The sequence below is a fragment of the Pleurodeles waltl genome, chromosome 8, assembly GCF_031143425.1.
Source record: "Pleurodeles waltl isolate 20211129_DDA chromosome 8, aPleWal1.hap1.20221129, whole genome shotgun sequence".
Lineage (NCBI taxonomy): Eukaryota > Metazoa > Chordata > Amphibia > Caudata > Salamandridae > Pleurodeles > Pleurodeles waltl.
In genome coordinates this window covers 675,789,327-675,802,635 of record NC_090447.1, presented here as the reverse complement: position 1 = coordinate 675,802,635, position 13,309 = coordinate 675,789,327, and the positions used below count along the sequence as shown (strand labels likewise).

Genomic DNA, 13,309 nt, shown 5'->3' with positions numbered 1-13,309 from the left:
TGAGTCTGTTTAAATGTAAAACCAGTCAAATATTGGGAATCAGGATGTAGTGGCACGCTGAAAAACGCGTTCTTGAGATCGACCACTGAGAAATAAGTGGCTTCTTTATGAATGTTTGTTAGTATGATTGATGGGTCTGGTACCACTGGAAACTCGGGTATCACTACATCATTAAGAGAGCGAAAATCTTGAACCATTCGCCAAGTTCCCCCCTTTGCCCTGCCTATCGGGTAGATCGGAGTATTGCATGGTGATGACCTCTCGTATATTACTCCCTGCTCAAGCAATGCTTGTATTGCTTGGAGAATACCCTCTTCTGCTTCCTTGGATAAGGGGTACTGGCGCATCCTGGGCAGAATTTCTCCAGGCTTTAAAGTAATCTTCACTGGTTCAGCCCCTTTGATCAGCCCCACATCATATGGACCCTTGGTCCACAGTACCTCTGGAACCTTTGCCAAGTCTCTCTCAATGATTGTTGGGTCTCGTGCATGTCTGGACGCTGTTCTGTATTGTAACTGTACTCTAATATCAATGTCCATTTCAAACACAACTGTCTCAGTTTGTGGGTGATCATCAAATAGTTCTTAATCTGATATATCTCTTAATTTTACCCCAGGATCTGTGAATATTATTGACGCCCACATCTCCTCTCTCCTGTCAGTTGCGAACAACACAGCATATGTGGGTCTGATTTCAAGAGCAGATATTTCCAATATAATTTCACGTTCTTTAATAGGATCCACAGGCTCATGAGGCCTGAACAACAGTTCTTTTGGTAACTGCACTGTTTTCCCTTGCAGCGCTGGTGTGTGCGCTATTAGGGCATACACACCGCGCAAGAAAGCTTCTGTATCCACAGGAGCTGCTCTGACCTGCTGTCCTAGCTCCTCATGAGCTATGAGGGACAATATTCTGCTCGGCGTAACACCTGGTGTGTAGCATACCATTGACCCATCTTCCAGGAAGGAGATGGTCATGTTCAGTTTACTCATCAAATCTCTCCCAAGGAGATTAACCGGTGACTCTGGGGAATACAGTAGCGGTCCTTGAATTTGCTTATCTCTCACAGTCATGTTTACTGATTTGGTGAAAGGAACCCTACACACAGCACCACAGAACCCTTGTGTGTCCATTGAATAGCAAGAAAGAGGTAATCTCCCTTCCTTAATACACGATTTGGTGGCCCCAGTGTCGATTAGAAACTTATAGGGGCGACCTTCTATGGCTACCGTCACAGTGGGTTCCTCGTCTGACCTGTGGGTTACCGATAGTATTGGACACACAGTGGCTATCTGCGGGCTCTGTCATTGCATGTAGTTTTGAGTTGGTGCTCCCCCAAACATTTGGGGCGTTACTTGGAAGGGGTTGCCTCCTTGCACTATTACCCCTCCCGCCTGTGCCTGTCCTCCCATTGTATTGTTAACACCTTGTGGCCTGCCTTGCGGTATTGGCCCCTGAGGTGCAGTCCATTGAGCTTGGGGCCCTGGCGGGGGCCCCTGCATGGCTTGCTGTTGGGGTGCCCACTGCACTTGCTGAGGCCTCATCTGGCCCTGTGAGGTATTCCAACCTTGCGCTCTCTCCTCGTTTCTCCTGGCTCTGCATTCTCGTGCAAAATGGCCCATCTTACCGCAATAGTAGCATTGCTGTCCTGCTCTATAGTTTCCCTGCCTTTTCCCTTGTGTTGTCCTTTGCTCTCTTGTAAAATTCCCCTGTCCTTTCTTTATGTCACTTACTGGTTGTCCCCCTGGTGTCTGCACCTGTACTGGCATGGTGACAGATATTGGTGGTGCAGTCACGAGTGCCCCTTCTGTACTTGGTTTCTTAAGTTTTTGTTGCACCAACTTCGCTGCGGCCCTTTCTGCTTGCTCTGTCCTCTCCTTGTCTTTTTCTTGTTTTCGCTTAAAATAATGTATTATGTGGGCCTGTATTTCAGGCCACGGCTTAGCTTCTATTCCCACCACTCCATCTAAATTTGCTTGAATGTCAGTGGGAAGGCCTCGCTTTAATACATTATAAAACAAAATTGCATTTCCTCCCGTATTATCCCAGTTACATCCTACTTCCTGAATCCATCGCTCTTTCATTCTGATGATAAAATCTGCAATATCCTCAGTCGGCTTTATACTTTCTGCCATAAGGGCTCCAATGTCTGGCCTGTCTGGGTACGTCTGTCGGAGTGCATCCCAATCATGTTGGCGGACATTGTTAAAAGATGACCCATCAAACTGTGTATTTATCAATGTTACCTGAGGGAACCCTGCTCTTACAAATATTGTGTTTACTTCATCTCCCACTAATGAGCTGAGCAGGCTTTTGACATCTCCTAAGGCAAGGTTGACCCCGGCAGTATGTTTTTCAAAACGTCCTATCCATTTCCCTGCACCTTCAGACAACGGAGGCAATGCTGTCTTTAAATTTTCTTTGTCCATTTGTGGCCATGGTACATATGTGGGCACTTGCCCTCCCTTAAAGATAAGGGGCAACTGAGTTATTGGTTGAGGGCTTCCTGATCTGCGGCTTAATCTTGGATCTGGTCTAGTACTACGTATCACTTGAGTGGGTTTGCCCTCAGCATACTTTTCCCAGACTGCAAGGCATTCCTGTGTGTAAGGGTAATTCCAACTTGGGTCACCCTGTCCATGTCGTATGCAATCTTCTGCAGTTGCTAAACAAAAGGGTTGAAAAGACCCTTGTTGGGGCCACGGCTTCCTTCCTTCTCTTTTAGTCCACTTTGCCAAATCATTTGAGAAGGGGTAACAATAATGACTACCCTCCTCTTGCTCTATTATCTCTATAGGTGTCAGTTCTGCCCTCTTTTTGACTGTTGACGGTCTTTTTGTGACTGAGACACCTCTGGCTGTCATTACTAATTCTCGTTGAGGGCGCAGACGAAAATTATATAACCTTCTATTAACTCCTTGCTCATGTGCACCCCTATTAAACCCATTGTCCCATTCCTCATCCTCTTCTGCCCCCCCTATGCCTTGTGAGCCTTCTGGGGGCTCCTGGTATGATGGCGTGTGTACACCTCCTCCCCCCTCCTCTTCTTCCTCCATCCAGTCCTCTGCTGCCTCTCTTAGTGTCTCTGCAGACGTGTCACCAAGCCTGAGAATAACATGCCCTGTAGTCCATTGTCCCGAAGGGGTTGCTCTGCCTGTCTCAGTGTGTGTTGCAGTTCACTTACTAGCCTGTCTCTCCCACTCAACTCTGTGTCAGCTCGAGGGGCTGAAGGGGCAGGAGCAGGTGTTGCTTCAGCTCCTTGTGCCTCTAACCTCTCCTCCTTAGGCTCAACCCAGACGGGATCTTGGTACCCTGCAGCTGGCAGGATAGGGTACAACCCATAAGGTGGGGGTTTCCCCTAGCGAATTCCCTGGGGACTTTGTTTGAGTTTGTGCCACTTCTTGTATGGGTGTCACTACCTCTTCAGGTGTGGTAGACTTGTCTCTTTCTTTCTCATGACAGACTACTCGCCATAGTGATAGAATAGCTTCCCTCTTCTGCCTTTTCTTTTTCTTGTATGTTGAACGAATGTAAGTCAATGTGTGTTCAACTATATCGTGGTCAAATGTCCCATCTTTTGGCCATGGTTGAGCGTGGCCCTCAGTGCCTTTATGCCACTGTTTGCAATATTTTAGTATTCTTCCCTTGTCTGAAGGTAAAGTTTTCATCATATGGTCCAAAGGGGTATCCATGATCCCCATAGGACGAATGTTTTCCTATGCGTACCTCTAGCAGCGTAACTGATGCGCTCTTTTTTTCCCTGTCTGTTATCTTGTGCGTATCTTAACTATACCACTGTCACTAACTCACAACAGTATTGTGTAAAATCAGTCCTACTCAGTATTACCAGACTTCACATATATTGTTGTAAGACCGTATCGGTGGACATCAGCCATGCTTATCGCTAGTCTGTGTAACACTTCTTCTATGGTGATGTCTGGGGCAGGTGAATTTATGGGGGGTCTAAGTGGATTTGTAGCTGAAGCAATGCGTGTTATAACATTGTCATGTATGTAGATGAGTATTTGTGGTGCTCGGGGGTGCGTTGAGCCATTCATTATTTAAAGTAGTGAAGGTACGAATATCTGTGAGGAACGCATCAAGAAGAGCCTCTCTAATATAAGGGGTGATTGAGTTATTATTTCAAACCTCGGGGTGTTGCATGGGGGTTGACCGTGAGCCCACTTAAATACTAATGTTAGCTCAAGTGTATCTGTTTCTTGCCACAGAGAATTATTAGCCTCACTCATAGGGATTTATTATCAACTTTTACTTGCTTTGGTGTTATTTATTCGGGCCTCCTGCGTTTTTATTTTCACTAATTACTGCCCCTTCACAGAACTCTTTAAGGGTGTCTATTGGGATGTCAAAAATATGGCAGAGATCTCGCACCCTCTCCTCTTCACTTATATCTGACTGCGTGACAACTGGAGGGAACACCTGCCACTTCTCTATAACCTGACCTTTATGATTGTAAAACACAGTATTATTTTTATTCTCTTTATTACTCATTACTCATGAAACGCATTCACTGTCCCTATTGCGCTTTGCAGGTTTGCAACCAGGGGTCTGACTGTACTCAGACTCTCACTAATATTTCAGCCCTGGTCGCTTCCCCTCAAAGACGCCTTCCAGAGGTTAGTAGATCTGGGAATCTGGTGAACCGGGCGTGTGACTCAAAATGTGCACACTTGTTACTTGGTCCACTTCACTATTTCCTACTCTAACCCCTCTGTGTTAACCGGAATATCTGTTAGGCATTCCCAAATGAATGTCACTTCCAGGGGCTGCCCCCTAGGTAATGCACTACCGTCGTCCAGGGCTGCCCCCTGGGTAATACTCTGATGCCGTCCAGGGGCTACCCCCTGGGTAATACTCTGTCGTTCAGGGGCTACCCCCCTGGGTAATACTCAGATGTCGTTCAGGGGCTACCCCCCTGGGTAATACTCAGATGTCGTTCAGGGGCTACCCCCCTGGGTAATACACTGATGTCGTCCAGGGGCTACCCCCCTGGGTAATACACAGATGTCGTCCAGGGGCTACCCCCCTGGGTAATATACAGCTATCATCCAGGGGCTGCCCCCTGGGTAATGCACAACTATCGTCCAGGGGCTGCCCCCTGGGTAATGCACTGCTGTCTATTACACCAGCTAGTCTTCTGGTCTGACCAGGGAATCACAGTGTAGTAATACCATACCATCAAAACATTGCTTTAACCCCCTGGCTAGTCTTCCGGTCTAACCGGGAAATCACAATTTATTTTTTAGCACACAGCATAATATTGCATTAAAACATTTAAACCCCACATAAATCATGCATGCATTTTGTCATATTATAGTTGCCAAAAAGAATCATGTAATTAAAAATAATAAGGTACAAGCCCGACATCTCTTTACCCCTTTAGGACAGCAACATCTGGAATCCCCGACTGCCTGGTTGAATAGGCAGGTGGAATCTCACCTGTTTATGTTGCGCACATTGTTCTATTCAAGCAGTACAGACGGCTTTCCCTTCAGCTGCATCAGGAGAAGAGAAGGAGGGCTACTAATAATATAATGCACTGTTCCTAAAGAGCAATAAGAAATAGACAGGGTGAGTACTAGGAAGTCCTATTCAATAGGGGGTCCTATTCAATAGGAGCAAGAGTCCTCACACACCCAGATGGGTGTCATGCTTCATCATCGGACCAGCTCCTCGTCAGACTGGCGTTGCAATGTCTGACGGGCACCACCCTTTCGGGGGGCTCTTTGCCGGAGTTCTTTTTTGATGATGCCACACTATCCCGCAGGCGAGTAGGGAGAAAGGAAAAGAAAGGAGTTTGGTCCATCTATGCCATGGAATAACTGACTGCCATCATTCGCGACAGAGTGGCTAAATTTGACGTTACACCTGTAACATTAATCTCTTGCTACGGGTCAGAGGGTACAGAAGTCAATGTCCCAAACGCCACACGCGTGTGACCTTCATATCCTCCTCTGACCCAGAGGAATATTCTGCCTGAACATAACTCCTACATCAATTAACAGCTCTATAGATGTTTCTTTGTCTTTTCCCCTTTTCTCTGCCCCCCCCCTCCCATTTTCTTTTTGTGGGATTGTTTTGGGGTGGCATTGAGGGTCTTTTTTTTGGTACCCAACTTGGGCGGGGTCAAGCTTCAAATTGACTTTCTCTTTATGACCAGTTGTACGTGGTCTGCATTTCCCGTTGTCCTGGAAAAAGGTTTATTGATTCTGAGTGGCATTGTACTGTGTGTCCTGTTCACTTGTTTTCTCTTGAAAATGCAAAATAAAATAGTTAAAAAAGAAACGAGTGTAAAATAATGTTCTTTTCCCGTTACTATAGGTCTGTGGAAAGTCATTTACTTACAAGCATGGCTTGAAAATGCACAGAACGCTCCATGAAGTAAACAAACAGTTCAAATGTGAATTATGTGAGAAATCATTTGTTACAAAACGAAGCCTTCAGGAGCACACCAGCCTTCACACAGGTAAGTAATACAAAGGCAGCTGGTAACCTTCAATTCTTCTAAAAATGTTTGTCTCCTAATACTGATTATAGCTAATGACCCACTTTTTTGTCTTCTTAACTCCACACTGCCCACTACCTCCCTAAACTCTGAACTGTTCTCTTCCTAAATAACAATCAAACAATGCTCATTGTCTCTCTAGTCATAATATACTACCTTTCTACGGACCTCGCTACTTACTCTCTCCCTAAAGACCACTTGTAAGTGTGCAGCATTACTTATTAGTAGAATTTGAATTGTTTTGTTTTTATGAACATAAACTTAATTTGGTTGCTCCCATATTTGTCGCTTTCATAGAAAGTTTTCCATTAACAGTAATAAACTGAGTATTAAATAGTTTTAGATCAACAGTTCAGCTTCCTTGTCATTTATATTTTTCACGAAATATAATGCACTGCTCAACTGTGCCCTACCCCCATTGGTGATTAAGAGATGGCTGCTGGAAGGAGGACAGCTGGAACCAGTCCTATTTATAGAAAATACTTTTTCATTCAGTTTCGGTGTGAAATATCCACAAACAATATACCTGTATTTAGCACTCGACTGGCCCTAACATTTCACATTAAAACAATCTTTAGCAACATTTTATCAACCCCGATTTCAGACTGTAAAATACTTCGCTCTTTGTTATTGTGTAATTGGGCTTCCCTTTTGTAATTTATTTCATAGCAGCTTTGTTTAGCTCGAACGAGATCCACCAGTAATAAAGCACTTTACAAGAGATCAGGGTGCCAGTTAAGGATTGCAAGAGAGAGAATGCAAAACTCTGTAACATGAAGCAAAATAGAAATCCTAAAATAATATAAAAAGTTACATGCCACAGTAACACATAGTATTCAAATGGAAACGTAAGCTACGAATACGATACACTATTAAAACTAATGTAAAGGCATAATAAAATAAAGCAATAAAATTAATTACAGGATGAAGGCGTCCAAAATATGTCACAGTTAAGTCTGGTAGATGAACTGCAGGGTAGGAGTTAACTTTGGAACAACATATTTAGTTTTAATGTATCATGAAAAGTTAATGTCTGAATGTCAGAAGGGTTGGTGTTACACATGCAAGGGGCGCTGTCTGAGAAGGATTGTTTTAGTGTCTTTATTTTTTGAAAGATTAACTGTTTTTATGGCTTAACAGTATTGCCTGTAAGTACTTTTGACTCTCCTCAAAAAGAACACAGGTAGTAAATGCACAAGTGATGTGACACAGTCTGAAGTCTAACTTCTTTAGAAAACCATCAAAACAAATTCATTCCTTCTGAAGTTGTGCTTGAAGAGTCGATTAACACACACTATAGACAGTGTGAGAGCGGTTAGAAGTCCTATTTTATCTGACATGTATGTGTGTGTCCTTTCTGTAGCAGCAGATATGACTAGTCCTTGACTTTCACCCAGCAGAAGTTCCTAAACTATATATGAAGCTTTTTATATTTCTACAATAGACCTTGAACCGGTGTCTTTATATTATTGATGGTCCATTTGCGCTATGATAAACAATGACAATATACTCTGTACATCAGATGATTAATCGATGTATGTCACAAACATGGCAAATATCAAACCTTTGTTTCCAAAGTAAGTTGTATGTCTGCTGCATGTTAAAAAGAAGAGGTTAGAGAACACGCACCCCTTCTTGAACCATTCCAGGTTCTAATTTTTTGGGGGAGAAAACATTTGAACTGTCCTGGACTCGCCCTGAACCATGCGTTCATGTGCAGCTCTTGAGTTAGCTCAAAATTGCACTTAATAGCAACCATGACCTAACATTCATTGACCTTCTACTTACCTTGGGTGTCAAAACCATCCTCTTAGAGTGGAAATCCAAAACCACTACTTCCTATAAAAAGTGGTGGGAACTCCTATGCTACACCAGGAGTGCTCAACACCGCATATATGCCAAACACATTCATGTCAACTCTAAGAAACTGCGATCCAACCTGGATATAAATCCACAAAAGAGTAAACTGCGTAACCCCGCTAGCTAATCTTACTACCCTCTCTTACATACATGAAACCAGATGTCCCCACATGAATTTTCATAATTAAGAAGGAAGTGCGGAACACTTGGTTGGGATATACGCTCCAATCCCCCCTCTCCCCATGCCACTCGTAGTTTCTGTAGATTGCTTTTCTTTACTCTTTGTTTTGCTAGATGTTACTTCATCCCATCAGCCTTATTTAACACATGTACTTCAAAGCAGGAAATCTGTTTTCTTTAAAGACTCTTGAGTTTTGCAAACCACCCCACACCCTGCCTCCCCTGGCAGATTATACACATTTGAAAACAGTTATGTATGATTATTATAAGGTTTACAACCATATACCAAGATATTTTAGTTGCATTTGCAATCTTGATGTTATGTTCTGACTAGTGTGTAACGGATGTTAGAACAGCTCATCACATTCCCCTTTACTGTATGTACATGACTGTTTTAGTTGTTTGGTTTCTTTTTCTTTACTAATTAAATAGCAATAAACTTTTGAACACTAAAAAATGCACTTAATTTCCCAGTTTACCATTTTGTCCACCATAGTCCTTTTTCAAGTGCTTACCTATTTTCAATATAACAAGTGGAATGTTTCTGGTTTCCAGGAAATGGTGCCTTTTCTGCTACGTGAGAGTGAATGTCATGATGTTGTTGATTGTAGGTCCCCCAGCTATGAGTGCACTTTGGTTTAAACGTAATAATCTGTTGTTTTTCACCCATTCATAACATTACCCCAGTAGCAATTTAGCAAACATCTTAACCTCACTGTCCAGCAAAGTTTTAAGCCTGTTGTTCATTGTGTTGCTATATTATTATTTTCTGTATATTATCTAGAGTGGACTCCTTTTTCTGGTAAGGGGGGCGTAGTCCATGAGGGGGTGTTTGCCGTGTGACACACCCTAATAAACGGATTCAGGTGTGTGTAGATGGGTCCATGGGCCTCCAGTCGGGCTAACAGTGTTTGTGGCCGGGTTTCCACGTGGATTAGCAGCCCTCACAGCACAGGCACGCCTCTGACATTTTGCATAGCTTGTATACACTCACCCCTCCTCTTCCCTCTTGCACAAAACAGGCCAAGAGTAAACAAATGAATGGATGGTTCTTATGTGGTGCAGAGATGCCTTTTAAATGTAGTACTTTTTTCAGCCATTTTTTGCCATTGCAGTGACCGTTAGAAAATCTCTGTTCCACACAGTGGCGGCCCGTCCTTTAGGGCGGAGGGGCCACGCCCCCCCACCCCATGAAGAGTGTCTGTTAGGCTGAACAAAGGTCAGCTTGACAGACACTTCATGTTCAGGTCAGGCAGCCAGGAGCATACATGCGCGATTTGCGCAGACTCCTGGCTGCCTGAGCTGAACTTTGCTGGGCTGAGGAGATCACAGCTCCTATGGGCGTGACCTCCTCGGCCCAGCAAAGGTGCCTCGAGGCCCTCCCCTGGGTGACGAGGAAAGCGTCACCAATTGAAACTCTCCCTGGGCGCTTCAGTTTAAGCCCTGAAGCTCCCAGGGCGAGTGTCAATCAGTGACACTTCGTCACAGAGTGGGGTGGGGTCAGCAGTCTTACTGACCCCATCCCACTCTGTGACGAGGCTGGGACTGCTGCCTTCCCTCATTGGCTGATCTCAGGTCAGCCAATGAGGGAAGGCAGCAGTCCCAACCCTCCTGGGACCTGGAGGCTAAAGGTAAGTGTGTGTGTGTGTGTGTATGTATGTGTGTTATGTTTTACATTGAATGTTTGGTGCGCGCGTGCATGTTTGAGTGTTATGAGTGTTGTTAATGGATGTGCGTGCGTGTGTGTGTGAAAGAATGAATGTGTGTGATCTTGTAAAATGAATGTTTGGTGCGTGCATGCATGTTTGAATGGAATGAGTGTTAATGGATGTGCGTGCACGTGTGTGTGTGAAAGAATGAATGTGTGTGATCTTGTAAAATGCAAGTTTGGAGCGTGCGTGCATGTTTGAATGGAATGAGTGTTGTTAATGGATGCGCGTGCGTGAAAGAATTAATGTGTGTGATCTTGTAAAATGAATGTTTGGTGCGTGCGTGCATGTTTGAATGGAATGAGTGTTAATGGATGAGCGTGCGTGTCTGTGTGTGAAAGAATGAGTGTGTGTGTGTGCCCCGCCCGCCCCCTCCCAAAGCTGCCGGCCGCCACTGGTTCCACACACCCCGATCTCACTGACAAAGCCCTTGTCTAATAGCAAATACTGCTTTCACAAATATAATAAAATAGTGGAACTCGAGAGGCCTCAAAATGTGGTTCTGATTTTAGAAGCTTTCAGAGTCAATTTTGGATCGCATGGTTTACAGGGATTTTCGGATGCCAACTGTTGGTATTGCATCGTTTTGCTGCCTTTTAGCACTTGATAACTCAGCAATCCAAACATGGAGATTAGATAATCGGAGGCCAATCAACACAGTAGCTCATTATAAAGAATGTCGAGCCTAGTGCTTTGACTTAAGAAAACAGAAAGTACTTCAATGTACAATTTATGCAATATAGCACAAAAAGAATAGATGCGAGGAACAGTGTATAACTGCAGTGATACAGGAAAAGCCTTTTAATCAATATCCCAGAAGCTTTAATGCAGGTGTAGTGTCACAGTAAATTATGAGAGCATTTTAATATGTGTAAAACCGATGAGACAGTCTCTTTTGCTTGTACTTGGTTAGCTATTAGCTTAGAATCAGAGCAAGGCCTCAGAAATACTCTTGAGCTGTCCAGTAATGTCACTTCTTGAGATTTACCTGCATATTGCAGCAGGCTTCAATTGTGAGGTCTCCACTGCTGTTTTTCAGCCCATCTTGACTCACCCCTTCCTAGATGTGGGAGGTAAGGTTGAGTTGTGCGGGGGAAGTTGCTGCAGCCTCTGGTGCAGTTCTGGCCTAAACTAAAACCCACTAGCTCAATGAAGGTGAAAAGCCAACCCAGAGGACTGTTGTCAGGTTCATGAGAGTCTATAGGGGGGCTAGAGTTGGTCCGGTCTGCTGGGCGCTTTCCACCACCAACATAGCTTGTGGAATTTACAGTGGATGAAGTTGCTGATTCTTCTCAGTTCAGCACCTGAACCGTAGGTCTTGGGTTTATGATGAGAATATAATAATGCACTCTTTTTTCAGCACAGCACACCTCCCGGATTCCAGCTGACTCTTTAAGACTTCAACGCTGAGTCCTGCAATGTCTTAAAGAGTCAAAACAGGGAGGTCCCTGGATTGATAGAAAATGGATTTAAGTAGATTTCGTTAAACAGCCTTATGAATAGAGATTAAGTAGAATACTTATGAAGGAAAGGTGATAATGGCACGCAAAGGTTAGAAAGTTGGATACGTGCATGACGGGGAATTGAATAAAAGCAGTAAATACATTTGAGGTAAAACCTGAGTTGGTTAAACAGCAAATGTTAAACGTTTTTTACAGAGAAGGAATGTCGATATACTGGGGGGGGCAGCAAGATGTAGAGAAGGGGCAGCTGTTAGCATTTTTCTAGCAAAGTCAAGATAATCATAATAAATGTAAAGCATTCAGAGTGAGAGCGGAAGAGAAGGCTATGGTAAATAGGGCCAGGACTGTGTATTAGACCTCAAGGCATTATTAGTTGGGGTCGAAAAGTTGTCGCATGCAGCACAAGGTTGATTGGCAGATTGTGGTAGGGCAATCTATTTCATAGAGAAAGATGGTGCAAAAGATGAGTTAGGTGGAGTGAGCCTTAGGTGTGACTGTACAGGGAAGGATGAGTAGTGAGATAGGTGCTGTGTTTCTATAGAATGAACATTAGGTGTAATAATCAGTTGCAAATTACCTGGCAGTGAAGCTAAACAACGTTGTGAGAATGTGTGAAGGGATGAGTAGAGGATTAATGGTGCAGAATAGTGTCTGATGAGGTATTCTTGCTGCAGGACCTTCTCTTTCTGTGTATGGGGTGCATCTTTGCGTCTTGAAGGTTGGTATGTGTGACCCAGGGATGTAGATGGGCTGAAAGCATGAACGGGATAATGGGAGGCAACAGCTGCCTTGAGTACGCTATTAAAAATGTGACCGATTACTTTGCAAGACTGGAAACAAGACATGTATTTGGTTCAGATATTCTGGGATTGTAATTGAAAGACTGTGTCTGGTAATTGGTGGAATGGTGATGAATATCAATGATTATAAGTAAAATTTTTACGTCGGTCTACACTCTTTTATTTTTCAAAGCCATATAAATATCAGGAACTGTTGTCCATTGATGTGTACGTGAAGTTTATTGAATAGATTAGTAGGGCCAAAGTTTTTTTTTTTTTCTTGTTTTGAAAAATGGGAAAATGTGTTTGTGCAGGAGAGCATATTTTTTTTTTTAAATGGCATCAAGTTTTGCTGTGCTGATATCACCATCTTCCCAGCTTTCAGGATCAAGCAGAGCTGTAAAAGAAAAGCACTTTTTACTACAGATTTTGCATTTTCTAACCACTAGTCAATTTTTAGGTTTCGCCTGCACAGTGTTTATGCTGTGCTTGCAAAATCTCTTGTATCAGGAAAATAAAATCTTTAAAGGGGTTTACAGCCCACCTATTACATACCAGTGCTTACCATTAGTTGGCTACCACGTCACTGTTGTTACCTTGATTCTGATTGGTCAGCGCACAGTCTGCTTTTACTTAGAACGTCGTCCTGTTTTGCCTGTCCATCCCATGGAGTTTGGCCCAAGTACAGCTTCTGGTCACTGGCTAGTGGCCAGTGTCCTTCCACTGGCTACCCCATCAGGAGGTAACTTTTTTTAAATTTGCTCTCTGTCATTCCATATGAGTACACATGTA

The 13,309-nt window shown here is 43.6% G+C and overlaps 1 protein-coding gene across 3 annotated transcripts in view; it reads left to right on the top strand.

Moving 5' to 3' along the window:
- Positions 1–13,309, top strand: part of ZBTB11 (zinc finger and BTB domain containing 11) — a 1,413,389-nt gene that overhangs the window by 686,619 nt on the left and 713,461 nt on the right. For all 3 annotated transcript variants that reach the window (XM_069204794.1, XM_069204796.1, XM_069204795.1), the window contains exon 7: positions 6,343–6,487. In XM_069204794.1, coding sequence (XP_069060895.1) covers positions 6,343–6,487 — 145 coding nt within the window. The remainder of the gene's footprint in view (positions 1–6,342; positions 6,488–13,309) is intronic.